This window comes from Vidua macroura, chromosome 7 (genome assembly GCF_024509145.1).
Source record: "Vidua macroura isolate BioBank_ID:100142 chromosome 7, ASM2450914v1, whole genome shotgun sequence".
NCBI lineage: Eukaryota > Metazoa > Chordata > Aves > Passeriformes > Viduidae > Vidua > Vidua macroura.
The window spans coordinates 22302604-22326016 of NC_071577.1; the positions used below are offsets into that span (position 1 = coordinate 22302604).

At 35.9% G+C, this 23413-nt stretch overlaps 1 protein-coding gene across 2 annotated transcripts in view; it reads left to right on the forward strand.

Moving 5' to 3' along the window:
* Positions 1-682: 682 nt before the first annotated feature.
* The window catches only part of TTC21B (tetratricopeptide repeat domain 21B), a 35683-nt gene continuing 12952 nt past the window's right edge, over positions 683-23413 (forward strand). The window contains exons 1-20 of one of the 2 annotated variants that reach the window (XM_053982756.1): positions 683-773; positions 951-1080; positions 2058-2168; positions 3347-3513; positions 5754-5876; positions 7326-7483; positions 7880-7964; positions 9450-9548; positions 10135-10327; positions 11244-11341; positions 11841-12041; positions 13838-13967; positions 14430-14587; positions 15506-15730; positions 16470-16708; positions 17011-17083; positions 18086-18196; positions 18564-18702; positions 20162-20268; positions 21557-21745. In XM_053982756.1, coding sequence (XP_053838731.1) covers positions 762-773; positions 951-1080; positions 2058-2168; positions 3347-3513; positions 5754-5876; positions 7326-7483; positions 7880-7964; positions 9450-9548; positions 10135-10327; positions 11244-11341; positions 11841-12041; positions 13838-13967; positions 14430-14587; positions 15506-15730; positions 16470-16708; positions 17011-17083; positions 18086-18196; positions 18564-18702; positions 20162-20268; positions 21557-21745 — 2748 coding nt within the window. In that variant the 5' untranslated portion in view covers positions 683-761. The remainder of the gene's footprint in view (positions 774-950; positions 1081-2057; positions 2169-3346; positions 3514-5753; positions 5877-7325; positions 7484-7879; positions 7965-9449; positions 9549-10134; positions 10328-11243; positions 11342-11840; positions 12042-13837; positions 13968-14429; positions 14588-15505; positions 15731-16469; positions 16709-17010; positions 17084-18085; positions 18197-18563; positions 18703-20161; positions 20269-21556; positions 21746-23413) is intronic. The other variant, XM_053982755.1, reaches the window with a different exon arrangement.

The following is a 23413-nucleotide window of genomic DNA, read 5'->3' on the forward strand; positions in this document are numbered from 1 at the left end:
AGGAAACCCAAGAATGCTAATTACATAGTGCTTCTTTGGCACCTGCCTGATGCTGGGGATGAGAACTTGTGACAAAGTTCACGTGTAATAGACTTGCTAGGAAAGGTCACTCTGAGCACTCTGCCACAAGAGCCAAGCAGCTTCTCCTACAAACTCCGTGCAGATTGGATTCCATTCCTTGTCCTCGGTGGCATCACTGCCCGCATTCCTGGTGGACAGACTGCGCTCCCATTCCAAATGAATGCTCTTTAGCAACCTTTGTTTCTGGTGTCTAGAAATTAGGGCTGAGGATGTTTTCACCTCCAGAGAAAAACCCTAATTTCACTAGTCTTTGCAACTTTAATTCTCCAGGATGAAGGGGGGGGGGGGGGGCGGGGGCTGTGGGAACCGAAGTTTCTCTATCTGACTTGACCTTATTGCTATTGTATTTCTAAGAGAAGGGCCACATAACTTGAAGTGCTCAGTTACATTATGAAACGTATGAAGCGCGGGCCACTTAGCCGCACGTTCAGCCACGAAAAGCAAGGAAATAAAACACACTCCCAAACTCCCCTTCAGCACCCCGGCTGCGAGCCGGCAGGGGGCGCCAAGGCGCCGGCAGCTCCCGCCCGCTGCCTCGGGCTCGGCCGCGGGGTCCCGCCCCGCCGCCTTCCAGGAATTTCTCTTCCCGTGTCTCTCCCGCCTCCTTCCCGCCCAAGCCAATGGCAGGACGCTGTCCTCACCCTTCCGGAGTCCTCCTGCAGTAGCGTCGGGTAGCGACGATGGACGCTGAGGTGCAGCAAGTGGGCGCCACCGCCGTCCCGCCCCGGCGGAGGGAGGGAGCGGCCGGGGGTGCCGGGCAGGACTGCGGGCGGCCGGGCTGGGGCGGGACGGGGCGGTGGGCGCGGTGTCCCCGGGGCCGTCCCGGGGCGAACCGTTGGCACCGATGACCCGCGGCCGCTTTCCCGCAGGCGCTGCTCAATTACTACTGCCAGGAGAGGCTCTTCCAGCACGTCCGGGCCGCGGCCGACGAGGCGCTGGCGCGGCTGGGCGCGGACCCCGTGCTCCTCTTCTACCGGGCCTACGGCGCTCTGAGGGCAGGTAACGGGGCGGCGCCGCTCTCTCCCGAAACGCTGGGCTTCCTTGCCTCGCCTCCCAGAACTCAGCCCCTAGTCCGCTGCGCGGGGAAAAGCGATGTTGCGGAGTCTGAATGCATTCCTTGTTGAGTAAATTATCGGTGTGTTATCATCTGTCCTGCTCCTCCCCAGTTCGAATGAAAGTGATCTAGACAGCATCGTACCAAAGTGAGAAATAGCAAGTATTTTTCGTGGTTTCATGACGGGCTCAAATGGGTTCCTTGGAGGGAATTTGAGCCCTGCCCAAACGCATATTGCATTTGATCGGAAACTCACTAGTGTCTCCCAGCTAACAGCTCTTCCCTTCAAAGCGGCTGTGTTAATTTTGTTGAATCCTCTGTCTCCAGGAAACTGACAGCTAATACCTAATGGGGGGATCTTTGTGTAAATTATACTGTTCTGAGAAGTTTATTGAGCAACATGTATATTCCAAGGATGTTGGAAATATTAACAAATAACCCAAATAGGGAGGGCTGAGACAAGTCTGGGAAGGTATGCTGGATTTGAGGGAGTGTGTCTATTACCAAACTCCCAGATGTTTTTATTTAAGAATCCTATCATTTTTCAAGATATTGGCTAATTTGCTAATAGTCACAGAAATAGTCACACAAAAATACTGGTTATATAAAGAAACAGGAGCAAAAAGAGCTGTTCAATGCCCTGTATAAAACAATAAATATGATTTTCATCTTTCTGACAGTTGGCAGAACTAGCACAGAATTAGTTGGCATAATTCAAGTTCTTTGCATTGAGATGCTATTTTCTTTCCTTTGTCTGTTTGAAAGACTGGCACAAACAAGTGAAAGTGGGTATATGCATAAGGAACAAAAGCATAGAAGAAAAAACAGAAGGGAAAATTTAAGTCAGGTTGATGTTTGATGATTATATTCTTTGTCTTGAAAGGTGTGATAGCTTATTCTGTGCTTTTTTTTTTTTTACTAGGTGATGTCCAAGAAAGTATTCGACAGTTGGAGTCTATTAAAAACAAACCAGAGGTGTCGCTTTGTACAATGATGGCTCTGATCTATGCCCATAAAAAGAGCCCTAATCCAGGTATGCCTATTAAGACATTCTGTTTCATGTTTTAAACAGCTCTGTGTGAAAGCCTGAGAGTTGTAGGCTAATTCTGCCTAAGTTAAAAAGGTTTACTCTGGCTTTGCATTTGACATAGGGTCTATTACTGAATTGAGTGATGCTTACCAAGATTGTAAACAAAAATACCAAACCACTAAACTCTGAAGCATAGGAATGAATGTTAAAATAAAACACATACACACCCACACACAAAATCTTTTCTGCTGTGATGAAGAATCTTTGAAGGAAGAAGAAGATTGAATCAATCTTCTTGTGATTGTTGTCCACTCATATCTGATATTGGTACTTTTGAGTAGAACTGCAACTTGAAAAGTCTTTAAAGCCATTTCTATCTTTTAAGTTATCCTGGCTATACAAATGTAAAAAATAATTTTGTGAGTTTTTATATTCCTTTCTTCAGCCTAAAAGCTGGAATAATTTTGTTAGGAATTGCATTCTCAAAATAAGAGTAGGTTTATCAGGTACATTGAGTGGTTGTTAAAGTATTGCTGCAGTATCTTTCTCGCTATGGAGGTTTATAGCTGCTGCTGACAGTTTGTCAAACAATTTGATGTGAAACAGCTCTGACTAATGGCATTATTCTTATTTGAGTCCCTGAGGATTAATATGGCAGGATAGCAAAATTATTGTGGCTCTCAAGACTTTCTGAGAGTGAGAGCCTTTCCCTCATTCATTAGGTGGGTCACCATTGTCATAGCAGGAGATCAGGTTGGCCTGGCAGGTTCTGCCTTTCCCAGTGCCTGGCTGGGTCTGATCCCCTGGGTGTCCTGTAGGTGCTGTGTGATAGCACTCAGTAACCTGATGGTGACCTTCCCTGGCATCAGGGTCAGGTTGAGAGGCCTGTAGTTTACCAGATCTTCCTTCCTGCCCTTCTAGATGGATATCAGGTTGCATAACCACCAGTCATCTGGGACTTCCCACTTCTGGGACCTCGCCATCAACTGTGTTGTTGGGAACCCTCTTCTGCCTTTTCCATCTGTACCTGATAAATATTACTAATTGGGTGGGGTTGTCTGCATGTTTATCAATGTACAGTAGAGAAGCAGTGTTTGCTTTGGAAGCCCTTGGCTTACGTGCTGTTCTTTTATAATATTTTGAGAGGCTGTCAACAAGAGCTCTGAACAAAACCTTTTCAGATCGAGATGCTATTCTGGAGTTGGATGCAAGATTGAAGGAACAACGTAAAACAGCAGGACAGCAGGCTCTGTACTATGCTGGCTTGTTTTTGTGGCATCTTGGTCGTGAGGACAAAGCCCGTGAATATGTTGATAGAATGATCAAAGTGTCTGGTGGTGGGAAAGAGGTAACTGGTTCTTACCTTTCTGTAATGTAAAAGATTAATAGGACAATGCATACTCTGAAGCTAGACTTATGGCATTAATACTGTTTGGAAGTTACCCTGGACTATTTTGTGTTCTAATACTTTCCTTCTTAACTGTTATAAATTCATTTGACACAGCTGAGTAAATTCCCATAATTTTTTGTTGACTAATATTAATTTTCAGTTAGTAAATAACAAATAATGGCTCAATAAATGAAAATAAATGAATAAATGGGAATAATATGCGCTTAAGCCAGTATTGCTACTTGATACCAAGACTCGTAATTCCTAGCAAAAAAATAAGCATGATAGTCTCACTAGAGGGAGACATCTGGATTTGAAGGCTCAAAAATACCCAGAGGATTTGGGATACAAATTGTTAGCTGTTGTTAAGGTCAACATTTGCCTAGGGTTTTACTGAAATAAGTGTTATATATGGCATTGTCTTTAGCACTTATATAGAGACATTACAGTTCATTAAAATCTTGAATTTCTAAAGAGGTTTCTGAAAAACTACTATGTTATTTTTTTAAAGGAGGTATCAGCTTCAGTTCAAGGAGAGAAACATAAAAAATCTGGCATATTTTTTGTAGTTAAACATCTTTGAGGCAGAGCTGTTAACACTGAATGCATTATTTTACAGTAATATCAAACAAAAATGTTCTATTGTGTGTATCACTACGTTGTTCAATTTGTAATTTATAGTTTTCTGTCTGATCTATTACATGAGTTAGAAATCTGCAGCTATTCTAAACCTTACTTTCTGAAAGTGTGATTTAAGTAATGACTTAGCTTTCAAACTAACAGTGATTATTAATTTAAATTGGTAGTTATTTTAAATAAGAACTAATTTATTGGCTAATTTATACTAATGTAGAAATAACTTACATTAATGAAGAAATAATTAAGGACATCATGAAGCAATAATATGGTAGTTCCTGAAAAGACTAAGGATAGGTCATTTTGGTAAAATAGCAGTATTTATGATTTTGCTTATTGAAACAATAGTAGTTTGGTTTTGTTTGCTTGCTTTTATTCTTTGGAAATATTGTTTGGGTATGTTGCTTAGTGTGAAATATTTCCAGCTGAACTATTTAAAAATATTCAAAGTAATTAATTTATTTTTTTTACAGATACATGCATAGAAAAGAAAAAGTACATTAGTATTTAAATATATAGGTTTTTTTTTTTTTTAGAAATTCACTTATGATTAGCACTTTTTCTAGTTTGGTAATATGAAATTATGTTTAAATGTTTACATCAGATTTTTTGGAGGTGGTTCATAGTGTTTAAACTTGGTGAAATAAGATTTGTTTAGTACACACTTACTTTGATAAGATAGTTTATGTATTCCTTGTATAGAAGTACAACACCTGCCTTTCTTTAAAAAAATGCTTGACTATATAAAGTTCAGCCAGTCTCTGTCACATAACAAAATCATGACCCTGATTGTTAGCAATTACAAAATATGGCACTTCTACTAACCTTTGAGTTTTAAATACCAGGCCCATTTCTTATTGTTCTAAAAGAGCTAGTGATATTTTGGGTTTTAAGTTTTTGTTTTGATGGCAATCATAATTTGATTAAATAATTCAGCATTTCAAAATAGATTTTATTTACTTAAGTTACAACTAATATTTGGAACACATAAGAGAAATAAATTTCATTAATTTTAAGTGGTAAGTTCTTCAATGAAAGGAAACATCTTGCCTTTTAATTGTTCAGGTGTTCTTTCTAATAATACTTTTGAGGATTTGAAAAATGTCAAGAGTTTTACCTTGCACATAAAGGTTTCTTTTTTTAATCAGAAAGTAGAAGAAAAACCTCAAGTTTCTCCCTTTTTGCAGCACCAGTATGTTTCTTGGTGTCTCATATAAAGAAAATCTTAAAAAAACATTGTACTGAAATGTTTGCAGAAAATATTCTGTCTAATGTGGTCATGTTTGTGAGGTTTTGTTCTGACTGCTGAGCATCTTAGACTTGTTAGGTGCCATTGGTGTTTTTTTTCTATTTCTGTAAGTAAATATACTGTTTGGTTAATTTAACTCTGGAATGAATTACCCAAGTGTTAGGTTATGCTAAAGACTGGATATAATTATGCCTCTGAAGCAGTTAAAATAGATACTCTAAGTCCTCTATTTAGGTTATTTCTGCTTATTGTATCTAGTGTAATTTTCTATTACATAGTTAGCAAAGAAATCCAATTTGTATTTTGTTAACAGGGGTTAATTTTGAAAGCATGGCTTGATCTCACCTGTGGGAAAGAAACTCACATTAAAAAAGCTCTGAAATACTTTGATGAAGCACTGCAGGAAGGCAATGATGTTTTTGCACTGCTTGGTAAAGTAAGTTTCCTTCACTCTTTTAACTCTTCCTAAATGTTATCTTTGTCTTGTAGCGTGATTGGAGAGATGCTGATAAGAGTAGTGCATAATGAGCTTGTCCAAGAAACAGAGATACAGCTCAGACTTTGTAGGTACTTTTGGGTTCTTTAGACACCAATGTGAAAAGTATAGCTTAAATTCAGCCAATCTAAATGTGTACTGTTACGATTTTTCTATGCAGATGGGAAAACCTTTCTATTTATATGTATAAAATGAGTTTCAAATGACTTGAAAATGTAAAAATGTGTAGTCTCTTCCTTTTTGCACGGGATACCTATGCACATTACAGAATTGCTATGTGCCAAAATGCAAGAGTTAAACTGTAGTGTGATTTTTTTAATATTGTTAACACTCTTTTTAAGTTGTCTTTAGTCTATTTCGTGTGTTCATTTGTGTTCATGTAATCATCAATGATTACATTTCATTAAAGGAGTTGCATGAATTGTTTTCTTTACACATTTTCTGTTTCAAAGCATATTACTTTATATCACAGGCATTGTTGCTCATTGACTTGATGTTTGTTTAGTATTCTAAAGCTAAATGTAGAAAAATTGTTCAGTGAATATTAGAAGACTGAAGTTCAGGAGAGTGTGCAAAATGGTATTTGGTTAGGTGTGTGTGCTTGGCTGCATGTGGACCATTGAATTAGATTAAAAGCATATGTCAAATGTAGTTATTTAGTAATTAGGGTTTAGACAGACATGAATCTCACTAGGGCTTAAAAAATAAACTCTCAAAATCTACTGTGTTTGCATAATTTCTGTTTTAAAAAGACAAAATAAAACAGCATGCATACAGTCACCTGGAATATGGTAAGTAAATTCAAAGCATCAAAGCAAAACAAGATTTAAATCCTAAATTTATTTCTACTTGAATTAATTTAAACCTCTGATTCTTGACTTCTGAAAATTTTGTATTTGGACTATCCTGTAAATTGCATTACAGTTAGAAAATTGTTAATTCGGGCAACAACAATAGTTACCTGCTGAATGTGGGTTTTTGCACAGTATGTGCCTCAGAGCTTGAATAAATGTTTCATTGGAGGGTTGTGTTAAATATCCTAAAATTGTGGGATACTTCATACAAAAGTATTTGAAACCTAACAGAAGGATTTTACTCTTCAGCTACGTCTGACTATTGCTTGCTCGCAACTGACTAGTAAGTTGTCAATACTGCAGTTACCTTTGTTACAGAGCACTTACCACGCACACCAGGCTTTAGACACCATCCTTTGCTATTTGATTGTTGCAAAATGTCTAGTTGTGGTTGATACTCAGGTAAAACTATTACTTCAGGAAGGAGTTCTTTCTCTCTAGCTCTTTTTCCTGGTTTCTGTATGAAGGAATTTCTGAATCTTCTCACCTGTGTGACTGTACAGGCTGTTGATAGGGCTTCTCTTCCTTCCATTAGGCACAGTATTTTGAAGTCCGACAGAATTATTCGGGAGCTCTGGAAATTGTGAACCAGATAATTGCAAACTTCCCAAACTTCATCCCTGCATTCATAAAGAAAATGAAGCTACAGCTCGCCTTGCAGGACTGGGAGCAGACAATTGAAACGGCACATAGGTTGAGTATGAAGTAGCACACCACTAAGTTCTTTTCTTGCCGTGCTTAGACCCAAAGGACATTTTGAAACAAAAGTAGATAGGTTTCTATTCATTGTTAATGAATCTGGATTAGTTGCATCAGATTTTTAAAAATAAATTTCAAGTAAATAAAGTTTTATTAGAAACCAGCCTTTCAATTTTATGAGGATGCTACATCAGTACATGAATCCGTTTTGGATGGAAGGGGATCTTTCTTGAGATAGGCATGAAATAAGAGCTGTGCTTTTGGTTTGAGATCCATGATGTAAAATGGCTGTAAAATACAAGTTACCTTATTCCTGTTTTAGGATAAAATAGGTGATTGAGCAAGTGTTTGGTTTGGTTTTTTTTACATTCATCTGTTGTTTGGCTTTAGACTATTGCAGAAAGATCCCCTCAACATAGAAGCCATAAGAATGGAGGCGCTGCATCATCTGTGCAGGGGAGGAAATATATCTGAGGTGAGTCCTTATTAGCAGAATGCTGAGCACAACATAGTGCATGTGGCATCTGGTCCCTACAAAGGCTGTCTTTTTTTTATGTATTCTCATATACTTTGGCTGGTCCTGTGCTGCACTAATCTGCAGGAGATACATTCACCTGTTCTGAGTGGCTACTCCAGCTTATTGCTGGGGTGATTTCTGGATGTGAAGGAAATGATAACTTTCAACCTTCATCTTTCCAGAAAACAGGTGTCAAGCCAAACAGAAATCTAATCTGGGCAGCTGACTGAATCATGTTGATTTGATTCATCAAAGTGACCTTTTTTGTATAAATGCTCTTTTGATAAATTAGTAAGTTACTGTAAGCCTTTCATTATTTTTAAATATTTTATTAATTGAAGTAAGGGAAATTGTGAGGTCTTGTAGTGATAGATTTTTGGAAGCAGGTCATAGTTGTTACACCAGTTCACCATTTTTTGACAGTTGTGGGGTTTTTTCAGATTTAAGCATTCTACACTATTTTTTTTTCTACTCCCAAGATCCATTTTCTTGCACAGGGCTATATGCATGTATTTTGTATGTACAGCACTTGTGCCATTTTTCAGGAAGTTCTAAAATAGCTGATCTAAATTGTCACCAAAAATTCATTCTGTATTTTTTCTAATTACGGTATAAAAAATGGTATAATTTAAGTGGAAAGTTAGCAAAAAAAAAAGTGTTTTCATTGTGTTGTAGGTGTTTTCAAGTTGTAGATGAAAAGGTATTTATGTTGCTCAACACATTTTCAGTTATTGCAAAGAACTCAGTCATTAGCCTCCTTGCAATCAAATTTAAGTCTTGTGAACAATCATGGGAAATATGAAGAAGTAGTAAGAATTGCTGACTCCAGTTGGAGCCATCCAGAAAGAAACCTTGCTGGACATAGTTTACATGTGACATTTTACTCCAGAATTTTTAGTTAACACTCTACTAAGAGCCATGTCTAGGGAAAAATTTCAAGGCCTTTTAGATTTATACATTTCAGATGCCTGCATCTAAAGTCTTATTAAAAAACTCTGAGTACCTAATTATTGTATGTCAGAAAATCCCCTTTGGTGTTTTGAGAAACTTGTGTTAAAAGTCTGAGCACTTGGAAGTGCTTTGCTTTTGAGCATGTGTGTCTATATCACACTGAAGCCCAAACAGGATTTGCAGATCAGCTTCTTCGGAGTATCTTGCTTTTTGGGATGCCTCTGTTATACCAGACTTAGCTCAAGCCTTTCACCTTCTTCTAGCATGGATAAAAGACACATGGTCCGCTTTATTTTATTTTGTCACTTTACTATTCCAAAGTATTGGCATAACAGTTGTCAAGTCTAAGTCCTCAGCCTGAAAACCTCAGAATTTACATTTCAAGATATTAGTGCATAGTAAAAATATGAGCAGTTTATAGTGAAAACTGTTTGACTGTCCTAATTTGTTAATTCTTCCTATTACTTATTATATTATTCTTTTTTTTCCAAGGCTTCAGCAAAACTGGGAGACCTGATTAAAGCACTGGATAGATTAGAACCACGTAATTCTGAGCTATTCTGTAAGATGGCTTTAGCTTTCAGTAGAACGGTGAGTATGCTTTTTTTTTCCTTAAGCAGCATACACCTATCTATATATCCCGATTTTCTTCTATTTTTTGGTAGGCAGATGTTAAATATCTACTAAAAAGTAGAAAACTGTGGACAATTGAAATAGATTAATTCATGTAGCCTAGGTAACCACATTTTTCAAGTCTTATATTCAGCATTAATTACAATGTTTAAGCCATCTCATTCAAAAAACGGTTTTACTGCTTGCTTTTAAGTGAGAAACAGTGAAAATACACTCAAATGTTCACCAACCATCTTCTTACTGTACAAAACTGACAAAGTAAATCACATAACCTTGAAAGTGGAGGTTTCTTTGATCTCTGTATTTATCAAAAATTGCTGTAAAGAAGTGCTCAAAGCAACTATTGGTTATTGTATGGTATTGTATATTTATGTTTGAATCCACCCCACATTAATGTAACCGTTTTTATAGCATTACTACGGGCTAATTTATTCTTACATGCGATGATGTTGTCTCTGCTGATCTGGCTAGATTCAGTGTGTTTGTCTAGTTGAATCTGAAAACTAAGAAAAGCATGAGGCTTAAAGATTGTTCTTACCATTAGTGTGGCCGGAACCAGCTCATCCTTCAGCATACACAAACCTTAGTACAGAGAGCATTTGATTTGGCATCTGACAATGCAGAATTTGCTACTGAACTTGGCTACCAAATGATTTTACAAGGGAAAGTGAAAGAAGCTCAAAAATGGTACAAGACTGCTATGACACTTGATGAAACAAGTGTTTCTGCACTAACTGGTGAGGTCTTATGCTTCCTTTTGATTTTTACTAGACACTGTTTATTAGTCAAATTTTCCTATTACTGGTAGTAGGAAAATCTAGAACTATTAGAACAGGAGCACTGGTTTGTTTTTTCAGATTCATTGTGTGGTTTCTTCCTTGTGGCAACAGTGTCTCCTTACTGAATATGTCTTTTGGTCTTCCTTATTGAAAAATTAATCTTTTCTATTCTAAATTAGATCTCCCAAAGAAATAGTTGGAACAGACATTTTGCTGTATTTTACTTTATTACTTAATTTCTGTAGTACCAAAGAACTAGAGAACTCTTAGGCATTACAAAAATAAGAAAATCAAGGGCATGATAGAACAAGCTGTCCATGTCCTTATTTTGTCCAAATTAGCTTGAAAATCATAATCAAGTCAAAACATCATACTTTGGATGTATGTGTTGCATCCAAAAAAACCCCACTTTATAGTAAGTCCCATTTGTGTCAAGAAAATGGAGTGTAAATATATAATATTTGCCTGTCAGATTTTTTCCTGTATTTTTGCCTCTTTGACCGTGCCATGGCCTTAAACAGTATTAAAACTTTAGATTGCAGAAATGGTTTGTGTGTGTACTTGAGGTTGTTTTCCTTTTTGTATTTTTCTGAATTTAGAAGCCAGACTTCATGATGCTTCTGCTTAGTCTATAACCAGTTGAAGATTTACCATTTCAAACTGCTATATAGCATATTAATGTATCAGTCATGTATCATCTACCTAATTTTTTTGAGTATTTAAAATTTGAATTGCCATAAGTCTTGATCCATTCTTTCTTTTTCTATCACTGCTTTTTGAGTAGGTTGAGGAGAGGAGAAGTTAGTTCTGGAAAAGAAAGCATGTGCTTGACTAGGAAGATGAATTGGCAATAAAGTCTTTCCATGTGTTACAGGAATTATCCGTTGCCAGCTAATACAAGGGCAATTAGAAGATGCAGAGCATCAGTTGGAGTTTCTTAATGAAATTCAGCAATCCATTGGGAAATCTGGGGTAGGAGACATCTTTCTTTACTGAGATACTTTGATTACAATCTGAACTGTAGCCTTCTAACTATTACACATTCTATATTTCAGTCACTTGAGCATTATTAATGGAGTACTATTAAGTCTTAAGTTTCACTTTTTCTTTATGTTTTAATCAATGTGTTGTTTAACTTGGCAACCAAACTGTTTGCTTGCAGAGCAAAAACATCATCACTTTCTAGCTGTGTTTTTTCTCTGAACGTAAGTTTGAAATGTCAGGGAGGGGCAAATGTTAATTATTTTCAGGATTTTGTGATGAGACAAGTGTAAAAGTTCTTGCACAAATTAAAGGAATGAATTGATAGAATAATCATCAAGTGTCCTTTACAACATACTAAATGTCTCAGAGTACCTGTAAAAATAAAGAAGTGGCTAACATTAATAATTATGTAATATTGTATGAGTAACAGATAAATGTATCTGGAATATGCAGAATGTTTGGGGTTTTGTGTTTTTCTTTCCTGTAGGAATTATCTTTCCTGCATGCAGTCCTAGCTATGAAAAAACATAAGAGACAAGAAGACGTTTTTGCTTTATTGAATGATGTTCTGGATACTCACTTTTCATCTTTGCATGGATTTCCTCTCGGCGTAGAATATTTTGAAAAACTAAACCCTGATTTCTTGCTAGAAATTATTAGAGAATATCTTAATTTTTGTCCATCACAGGTAAGCACCTGTAGATCGCATCTGTCTGAGAATGGGAATTTTTCATTTTGGGCACAGTTAATCATGAAGCAAAAAAATAGAAAATTTTCCCTTTTAAGATATGAATTTATTTGAAGAATATGTTTTGGGATATTACACCACTGTTTAGTCAAAGTAATTATAAAAATACGCATTTTGTGATGTGAGCAAGTGACAGTAATGACACTTGAGGAAACTTGGGATATTTATTCAATGCATTCTGTGTGTGTAGTTGCACTGTCTTAGTATCTCTTAGGAAACTGTAATGATACAGTGAATAGAGCTGTCTCATTATGAGACTAGGATGTTGACACTGACCACCCTATTCATTAAATATTTTTGTTAGCTTAGGATATCTTTTCAATATACATAAATTCTTTCATGTGTTGGTAAAAATCAGTGGAATACTGCCTTTTTATATTATTGTTCATTCCAGTGAAAAATCTCACTCACTTGGGTGGCTTAATTTTCCGTGGCTGAATTTGTGTGCTCTAGTTTTGGTAACAAAGCCAGATAAAACTTAATAAATAGAATGGGGACCTGACATCTTTAAAGCAGAAGAAACACATTTAAGTTTTATTTAAATAGTGTCTTCCTTAAATAAATTACTCTTCTGAAATAGCTGGGAGCTGACTTCTGTTATCCTTTTATTATTTCTAGCCTGATTATAAAACCTTTCCATAAATATGTTTATGTAGAGTTTTAAAATCTTAACAGGAAAAGAAGTAGCTTTACGTTGTTATGAACTGCCTTACCATCTCTAAGAAAATGACAGTATTTGAAAGTCTAAAACATCAGTAGCGGTGATACTTTCATGTCAAAGATGGCGATGATAGGAAGTGACATTCTATGAGGTTTTGCTCTTATCTCAAGATTTCCCTGGGATACGTTCCAGAAATATTGAATGGCAATGATGGTTTTTAATTTGGAGTTCAAACAGCTTTTCTGAATTTTTGTCCATAGAAAGGTTTTGCAAAGAAAAGATAGGTTTTTGCTGAAGTTTCCTTTATCTCTTTATTGCAGAAAAGGACCACATGGTGTTTGAAAGTGTGGAGTTAGCTAGGTGGTGGAGGCTTCCATTTTGCTTTTGGGACCTATGAAAATATTATTTGTGAGCTTAATGATGTTTAGGTTGCCTTTTCCTTTTTTAATGTATAAACCAGGAACTAGCTAAAGTAACAGAAAGAAAGGAAGGAATAATGTTTCTGATAAAGAGCAATTAAAACATTAAAATATTGTACTAGCGGTTTGCATGAAAGTAGCTATTTTTCAGCTTCTATTTTCAGTTTGTTGCTAGCAGTATGGATATGTGCCGTGGTGTGGGATGAGGGTAGGCATGACAGGACCAGAACCTTTTCTTCTCAACCTTCTCATCATTCGTTCTAACTTCGGCTTTCTTGAAATTTAGTTCATGGTACTGCTATGTTGGATGAGTTGGCCTGGTAAATCAGAATGCGTAACCAAATGTTTATGGCCTGAATCTTCTGTGTATGTCAGGTCTGAAGTGTTTTATTGTCCTTGAAGTCTGAGACTGTCTTGTGTTCCTACTGATATCAAGAAGTTGCCCCCTTAAACTTCAAACTTATTTTTATATTTCTTCTCAACAACAGCTGCTTTGACTGAAGGAAGTAACAAGGCTTTGCTAATGCTCATTGGAGTTTAAAGTGAAGCTCAGACTTAAAAAGAAATCTACATCTAAAACCTGTTGACTCAAATGCTGGTTTTTGTTAGTTTGTTGGCATTCTTTTTGTATTATTTACTTGTTTTTTTGCTCCTAGCCTGCAAGTCCTGGGCAGTCTCCTTCACCACTTCTTAAGCACTGTGCTTCAGTTCTTGAAACTGTTGTAAAAACTGTGCCTGGTCTTCAACAAGCTGTCTTTTTAATTGCAAAAGTGAAGTACTTGTCAGGTAATAGTTATATGAATAGGTAGTTAACTGCCTCCTTAGTTTATTTAATATAAAAAATTAATTTCACGCTTGTAAATAACAATGAATATTTTTCTTTCACTGCGGAACACCATGTTACAACTAAGTGAAGAACACTTACTCTTCACTTCTTTGTTCTTTATCTGAGAGTATCTATATAGACCTATAAATACAGTATTTTTTATCTACTGTTTGCCAGAAAGTTAATTTATTGAATGATTTACAGATGGAGCAATGAGAAAATACCATACCTTTGACCTGCTTTTGATTTCATGTCGTAACCTTATAATACTTTGTATATGAGTTTATTCACTGGATGCTGCCATTTATTTTTTAAAAATTGGCAAATAAAAATGCTGCGTATATAACATATATATATAATATATAAATCTGTATTTCATATCAACTGCTTTTTCACTTTCCCTTCCTTTCCCCACTTCCTAGGGGATATTGAAGCAGCCCATAGTAATCTACATTACTGTCTGGAAAGGAACCCTTCTTATGCAGATGCACACTTACTGATGGCCCAGGTGTATTTGGCTCAAAACAATATAAAGCTATGTTCTCAGTCCTTGGAACTTTGTCTAAGCCATAATTTTGAGGTGAGTTTAACAAAAGAATGAAATAATTTTATTCAGTCAGTCATCTGAAATAGTATGTTTTTGTATATAATAATTTTCAACTGAAATTTTTATAACTCTTCCACTACAAATTTAGTATCTAAATGTTTATATGAATGTGATATCTGAATATTTATCAAAGAAATGACCATGAAGACATAACTAACACCTCACAAGTTACACTTCATGGGTCTTACACATTACAGTATGGGATTTTTGATTTGTTGACATCAGAGGAACTTTATGTAGGATTAGCAGAGAGTTGGGAACACAGTACACACACCACTCATTAGGTCTGAGTTGTGCCCACGTGTCTTGAGACCACTTAGCTGGAAACTACCATTTGTCTGCGAAACTACCATTTCTCTGCAAGCATGTCCCATATTACTTTCTTTCTCCAAGTAATACAAGAAAGTTGAAGATTAATATCTAGTTAGCTACCTAATTGAGGTCCTTGCCATTTCACAGAGCTGTATGTCTCTTATAGACATTTTGTTTCATATGATGTTTTAGGAAGGTGAAGAATAGCATGCAGGACTTGTGCCAAATAATGATTGTATATTTCCTTTAATGAATAGCCTAAAAGTGTGCATGCAGCAATGTGGGAGACACTCAGAATACCTTAAAATTCAATATAGCTTAAAGCAGCGATTAATGTTGTTCTGTCCCAAAGTCTCATCCCTTGTAATAGTTTCTTTGTATTTAAAAACTTACTAAATTTCTGGTTTGCATACTCTGACAATTCTTATATTTTCAGAAGTAAGTTTCTGAAATTGAATTTGTGTATATTTGGAGGGAAAAAAAGAAACCAAAGTCAGTATTAAAAAAAAAAATCTTTCAAGGGGTTTGAATACTTTACATCAAGTAAAATTTGGAAACTCTATTTTACTCTTTTTTTAGGTGAGAGAACATCCTATGTATCACTTAATTAAGGCCCAAACCCAAAAGAAGGTGGGAGAAATATCAGAAGCTATTAAAACCTTACAGATGGCAAGGAATTTGCCTGGAATGAGAAAACCTACAGCTTCCTCAAAAACAAAAGGAAAAAGTATTGAAATTGATGCAAGTGATCGTGTGTCTGTGTTCTTAGAGTTGGTAGAAGCTCATCGTTTGAATGGAGAACCGGTAAGATGGCAAACCTGCTCAAGTACAAAACACACCTGAAAAGAATTCCCTCTTCCCATTCCCATTTCTATTAGTTCAGAATAGAAAACCACTTCTTGTAGCAGGAGGATTTGCTTAGTAAAATTTCCAGCATGTGAATATCTGATTTGAGAATTAAAGTACCTTAAATTTTACAGAGCAAAGAAAAGCAAACTGTTCACAGGTGCTCAATTTCGAGACTACAGAAACCATTTCACACTGTTGACGTTCATTTGCTGGGATGTAGGTCCCTGTTTTGCTGTCAGAATGCTATTAGCAGTAGTTTCGGATCATTTCCTTATCTTTGTGTAGCGGCATCCCTGCTATCAGCTGTGTCTGTATAAGCAATAGGATACTACATATGTATAAGAATATAAGAGAAGCCATACAGTTCTGTGGTTTGGAGGCCAGCCTGCTCAAAGCAGGACCTGTTGGAGCAAGGTGCTAAAGCCATTCTCTAGTTGAAGTTTGTGCATGTACTTGTTTATATGAAACACAAATGTAATTTTCTATACTAGAACTTTTTATAGTAGTCTGTATCACAGGAGTTTTATTTTAAAAAATCAAAAACACTATGGCGAAACAAGTGGATACTATGGTTTATGTTTATTGTAGTTTTTTTGGTTGGTTTGCATAATGCCCATAAATGCTTATGATGTCTTTATTTTTAGCAGTTCAATGACAGGAACTAAATTAATTCTGTTGTTTTTATTATTTGCAGCATGAAGCTGCTATAGTCATCCAAGATGCCATGAATGAATTTTCTGGAACACCCGAGGAGCTAAGAGTTGTGATTGCAAATGCAGATCTGGCAATTGCTCAAGGAGATGTGAAACATGCCTTGACTATGCTCCGCAATATTACACCTGAACAGCCTTACTTTGTACAAGCTAAAGAGAAAATGGCAGATATTTATCTTCAGTATAGGAAAGATAAGAAGTTGTATGTCACCTGCTATAGGTAAAAGTTTGTGGTTTGCATAGTTTTCTAGAAGTTTACTGATAACGTGGTGAGCTCATTTTTTCTTTCTATTGCAATAAATGAGAAATACTTAGTGACACAAACTCATTTGAGCAAATGTGGTAATTTTTAAAACAATAATTGGAAGTCTTATTTTGAAAAGACATTTCAGATTTTTTTTGTTTATTTTGAGAAATAAAAAACTAAAATCCGCAGAGGATAAAATTCTTGTGCCCTTCTCTTGTTTAGATACCAGTATTGACATGTTAAATACTGAGCAAGGTTTTGTTTTCTGTTTCCAGTGACCTAGTAGAAAAACTGCCAAGTGCTCATACTTTGCTTCTTCTTGGTGATGCATACATGAATATTCAAGAGGTGAGTGCTTGCTAGAGAGGAATGGAATATTTGAGTAGTTTGTTGACTTTGTCTAGTTGAAACATTGTGGCATGCTGACTCTCATTGATTGATATTTGTTAAACAGAAACTGCTTTAGGATATAAAACAATAAATATTGACTACGAGTAACTGTTTAAATTAAAAACTGTTGAAAATACATTTCTTCTAAAAGCTTACATGGTGAAAGTCAAGGAGGGAATGTTTTCTAGAGCAACACTGCCTCATAAGACAAATGGATATCTAGAGTGAGAGCTAAATTGAAATCACAAAGAAGCTGGAGATGTTTACAATAGTGTTCTGAAACTTAGAATAATTCTAGGTAACAGTTTTCATGCTGATGGCTTTACTTAAATGTTTTAATTGTCTAGTTCCTATACATTCTTTGCATCCTTTGCTTTCTTGATGAACTGGAAATGCTGTTTAGTATTGGCAGTAGTCAAGTGGACATAGGAATTTGTAGGCTACATGTTTAAATTCATATGTAAAAAAAATATATTGAGTTAGGACATGCAACTGATAGTTTAGATTACTAGTTTGGAGATCTGTAGATGATTAATGTTTCTTTCATATTAAAGTTTGTGTGTAGTTTTCTCCTTAAACAAATTCCACTTCGTGTGATAATTCTTCATTAATCTGCTGTAACGTGGCTAGAGGAGAAAAACAGATCCAGGACTACTACGTCTACCTCTTTGCTAGCCAGTGAAGACAGTAGTAGAGAAATTGCAGTGAAAAATGAATATTTATTCAAACTCATTTGTTTGCCATGTCTCTCCATATTTTGTTTTAGCATGGCAGTGTTAATTTACATGGACTTTACGTTTCCTCCAGGTTTATAGTAACCATTCTTCTCTCAGAAGTGTTGTAGCTTATGAATCAGTACTGCTTGGCAGTCATTCCTGGAGTTGTTACCAGATTTTGTTTTCTTCAAACACCTTTTATCTTAATCTTTGACTTACATGTGTTTATATTTTACTGTTGAAGCCTGATGAAGCCATAGAAGTCTACGAGCAGGCCTTGAAGAAAAATCCGAAAGATCCATCTTTAGCAAGTAAAATTGGAAAAGCCTTAATCAAAACACATAACTACTCAAAGGTATTCTATAAGTACTGCATTAGATTAGTTGAATACTGTTTCAGCATGTGGGCTTTGCTTGGGTAAAAGTATTATATTTCAGAGTGCTAAAATAGACATTTTATCCTGAAAGGAAGTTCTTAGATTCCCTTCAGATCATCTGGCCAAAGGCACAGTTGGTAGATCCACACACTGGTGGATTCTAATCTGGTGAATTGTAGTTCTGGTGACTTGCAGTGGGTTTGGGCCTGCACTGAAACCCATGTTTTATTGCTTCTCCATTGAAAAAAAGAGTAAAGCAACATGCCATTGAATACCTAAGTTACAAGGTTGTTGTCTTTAAGATTTATCTTTAAATTATACACAAATTTTTGCTTCTTTCTTCAAGGCAATCAGTTACTATGAGGCTGCAGTGAGAAGTGGTCAACAGAACTTCCTTTGTTATGATTTGGCTGAGCTTTTAATGAAACTGAAGCAGTATGAACAGGCAGAAAAAGTACTTCAGCAAGCTTTACATCATGAGCCTGGTAGGACTGTTATTAATTCACAGGAAAACATACCATTTTTTCGACTGTTACTTGTGTTTTCTGCATGACTCTAAGGAGTAAATGAGTTCATGGGCACTTTTTTCCCAGTGGTTTAATTACATTTGTTAACCTTTGTGGCTGTCTGAATAGAGAAGCAGTATTATTAGTAGTCCATTCTATAAGCAGTATTATTAGTAGTCCATTCTTATGTCGCTGTATCACTTTCATTCTTTGCAGGAGTATGTTGGTTTTCCATCTTGCTTACTTCTTACTGAAAAAGTCCTCTGATTTAACATTGTATTCTTGTCCTAGTTAAGCCTTTGAGGATATGGCTAATTTAATAGAAATGCTCAAGACAGCTTGATTTTTCTAGTGTGGAAAAATAATTAGCAGTAAATACAGTTTGCCCCATGTACTTTAAAATCTTATCTTCTGTCCTAAAATGAAGCAAAAAGTCTTTTTTTAAATGTCTTTTTTGTTGTTGTTGTTGTTTTGATACATACACATTCTCTAAAAGAAAAATGTGGTTTTTTTGGCTGATTGGGAAAATTATTTAATGGTTTAATAATTTTTTATGGAAATGCTAGAATATACTTTGTGGGAAAAAAATTAATGATAGGAAATACCCTGAAGGGAATTATTTTACATGGTCTAAGTTACACAGTCTAATCTCTGATTTAAAATAGCATGTCACAATTACAGCGCCTTGAAGACCAGTTTTCTGATAGAATATATTCTATAAACTCCTTAATTTTAATAAAGATAAACCAAAATTTTTGGTGGTGTCTATATTTTAATGTGGAACAGTGCTCAAGATACTGCTTTGTCAGTAGAGTAAAATAAATTTAAGCCAGGGAAGGCTTGAATTCTTCAAATACTAATGGATGCATATTTATTTTAACCATTATGCAAAAGCAGCCTGCTGCTTTTAAGTAGATACTGAAATATTTATTATATTCATGTCTGTTCCAGACTCTAGGAAAAGAAGCATAGTTTGAGGTCTGGCTAGAAATTTCATTGAACTGTCTCCTGCTTTTTGGCAGTAGAGTAGCACATTATATCAATTTGGACATTTTTCATTGACTTTGAGGAGGATTTAAACAAGAAATATCAGGAATGGCTTTATTTCCTGTCCGCTTACATCAAAATATTTTCTCTCATATCTCTGAAAATGCTAATAGACCAGTCAATTTTTTTTTTATTCTATTTGCATCTTTCAGTATCTTTGGCCTTAAATCTCACTTTGTTTGTAGTCTGTAATGTCTACTCTGCTTACTACCAACAGACTCTGCCCACTAGCATTGCACCAAGTCAGATCACAGTTCTAAATAAGTTAAGATGGAGCTGTGAATTTTTCAAGTAAGCTCTTTCCTGGAGGATGTGATGAGTTTCTTCTTCCTTTGACATTACTGGGATCAGCTCCTTCAAGAATAATGTTTGTTTAATGTCATTCCTGCAGTTAATGAGTTGTCTTCTCTGATGGAAGATGTACGCTACCAGGTACTTCTGGCAAAAATTTACAGCAAAATGGAGAAAATTGACAGAGCTATTGTTTCATTACAACAGGTAAAGAGGAAAACCAAAAATACCTGTGAAAACTTGCAATATTCTCATGTTTACCTCTGGTTTCACTTTTGTCCCATATTTGAACCATAATATCTGTGTGAATGTGGAAAATGAGTGTATGCTGGGGATAAAGCACCAGTGACTGCTGTGAAATGTAAAGTACATAAGATGTTACACAGTCTGAACTTTTTGCAAGGGAAAAGAATGCAGGTTTTTACTACAAGCCTGCAGTCTTACTTTGCCTTCATTTGTGAGTGGAACATAGTTTTAGCATATCAGGTGAAAATGAAATTGGCCATGAGGGCAGCTAGATTACATATCTTTAGCTGAGCATTGAAAACAGTTCACAGGGCAAAATGGAGCAGCTTTCAATCCCTACCTGTTGTTTTGTTGTACTGCTGAACAGCAGTATTAGTATTAAATATCCATAATAACATCTGCTCATTCTGCAGTTCAATATTATCCTTCAGACTGAGGCTTGAAAGGTTCAAATTGGAAGCTTGAGATTTCATCCCTTAGAAAATGCTTTCTCCATGAAAAGGTTTAGCAAGAGGTGTGGTCAGTACTTTCTATTCTATATACCTCCACTCTGTGAAACTGAAGGTAACAGAAATTGTAAGCCTTGGTAGCATCTTCTGACCAGCAAGAAAAGCCTGCAGATTGGTTAGAAAGGTAATTGTGTGTGAGAGTTTAAATACTAATACCGGTAAGATTTATCTTTGTTAAATACTTATTTTTTTCTTATAATGTACTCCTTTCTTTCTCAAAGTTGACTTTCCCCCCCCAGTTCTCCTTTAGTAAAATTCCTCCGAAGCAGTCTCCTTCTCTTACTCTTTTCTTTACTTCTTTAGTTCTTCCAGGTTTCTCACTATATCATATTTCAAAAAAACTTTCTGTCCTTTTGGGGTTCTTTTGTTGTTTTTACTACTGCCCTCAAAAATGTCCTTCCTTGTACCCATTCTCTTTGAAATATTTTCCTGTTCCTTTTCCTTTTGATGCCACATTCATTTACACAAAAACATCTGCATTTTGATTTCAGCAGCACTGACTTAAATGTCTTAAACAGGTCTCTTCCCCTGGTTTTCAGAGAGATGCTGGAAGTTCTCCCCAGATGTTACTTTGTGTTTTAGTCCTAATTTCCTCCTAGACAAAATGGTAGGGCTGTAAGAAGCAGAATAGTATTATTACTTCCTTCTCTTAAAAAAAGACAAGTAAACTATTTTATAGTCGAGAAATGGAATGAATTCCTTTGACAGTTTTTGACTGCTCACTGCTTTCCCCACACCAGGCTCGGGAATTACAAGGCAGAGTGCTTAAGCGGGCTCAAGTAGAACAGCTGGATGCAGTTCCTGCACAGAAACAGTTAGCGGCTGAGATTTGTGCTGAGATTGCAAAACATTCAACAGCCCAGCGAAACTATGAAAAAGCAATTAAATTTTACAAAGAAGCCCTTGTTCACTGTGAAACCAATAACAAGGTCAGTTCTCCCTCTATTTTGCATTGTTTTTCATTCAGTTTTTAGATGTAGTAAAACATTTTTCCAGTTATCCACAGAATAGGATAATTTGCAATTATTTCTGCTTCATGATATACATAGAACCTTGAACTTCCTCCCCTTTATTGCTTATCATGATAGAATAGTTGCATGCACTGATAACTTCTGTCTGTTACAAGAATGCCTGACTCAAGTGGTGTCTGCATGCACTCCCAGTGAGCCTGTCTTCAGGTACCAGTAATGATGGAGATTGTTTCAGTCTTGCTTGATGCTTGTCCTCTGAAATGAACTCCCAATGATTTTGGTCAGTACAGACAATTTCTATCTTTTCTACATCTACTTTAGGAGTTTTAGACTTTTATCTGGACTTGGTAGGATTCTGATTTTAGTCACAGAATGTTGCTGATCTTGAGCTGGATTATTGTACTGCTTCTCCCTTCTCTGCACAGTCTCTTTCCCACAGGTTGATGAATACAGGTAAATTCAAATTTATTTTTATCCTCCTCTTCCTTCTTATCATTTTGTAACCCTGGGCTTTGGAGATAAGAGAGAGAGAAGCAAAAGTCTAAGAAATATATAATTATAATGAGCACAAAGATTAAGTGTTATCTTTAGTGAGGTTTTTCTAGATTATAAATCAATAAATACAATTTTTGTTCATTTGCCATTATTTTCTATCATAATGATGTTACATACTTAGACGTATGTGAAGACTTCTTATTTTGATGGTTGTTACTGAACAGCTGTCACATGTACAAGCTGCTAAATACATCACTTAGTTTTGATATTTGAACTCGTGTGTTGTGGTTCCAAGAATCTACATCCCTCCTAAAGCTACAACTTCAGTGTATTTGAAACTGGTTTTTCTCAAGGTATCTTCTAAGAATGATGTGGAGAAGAAAAATAAAAAGGGAAGGGAATAAAAGCATCCTTAAAATGTGATTTCCCCATTAAGAGCAAGGAAACTCCCTGTCATGGTCCAGGTACAGCTGTGGCTTTCTTTGTCAGTATCAAAGCCTTACTTTATCTTTAATACCAACACTGAAATACCAGCATAGCATTTCCCTTTAGTTCTTGCTATAAAATCATACTTTGAGAGATTCCCATTGTTACAAGGTGTAGACATTTGTACTAAATATCTGCTAGATATTACTGAAGATTTTTGCTTTAATCCTACTTTGTTAACAGCGCAAAATACAGTGATATCTTAGAAAATAAGTCTGAATTTCTGATTAAGAGCTTGCCGCCTACTTGTTGAGTAATGAAAGCAAAATATTTTGTTACCCACAACTAGTATAAAGGAGTTTTCTCAGTCTATTTTTATAGTTTCAGTAGATTTGAACTTGTTTTCTTCTGTTAATTTTTAAAATAATTGCTAGTACAAAATTAGAATTTAATTATTTCAGATACAAAACATTATTCTGAGCTGTTAAAAGTCCATCTGTCTCTCAGCACCTTCAGAGTTTGCTTTCCTTAAAATTATATGTGGAAATAATGGAAATTCCTTTGAAACTGTCTGGACCTTGTTTCATTAGAACAAAATCTCCTGTATTTTAGCCAAAGGGATTGAAATACTATTTATTCAGGTAAATGTGAAGAGATTGCAGAGCATGTCCTAGGGGAGTTGTGTTGTTTTGTTGTACGCCGTGA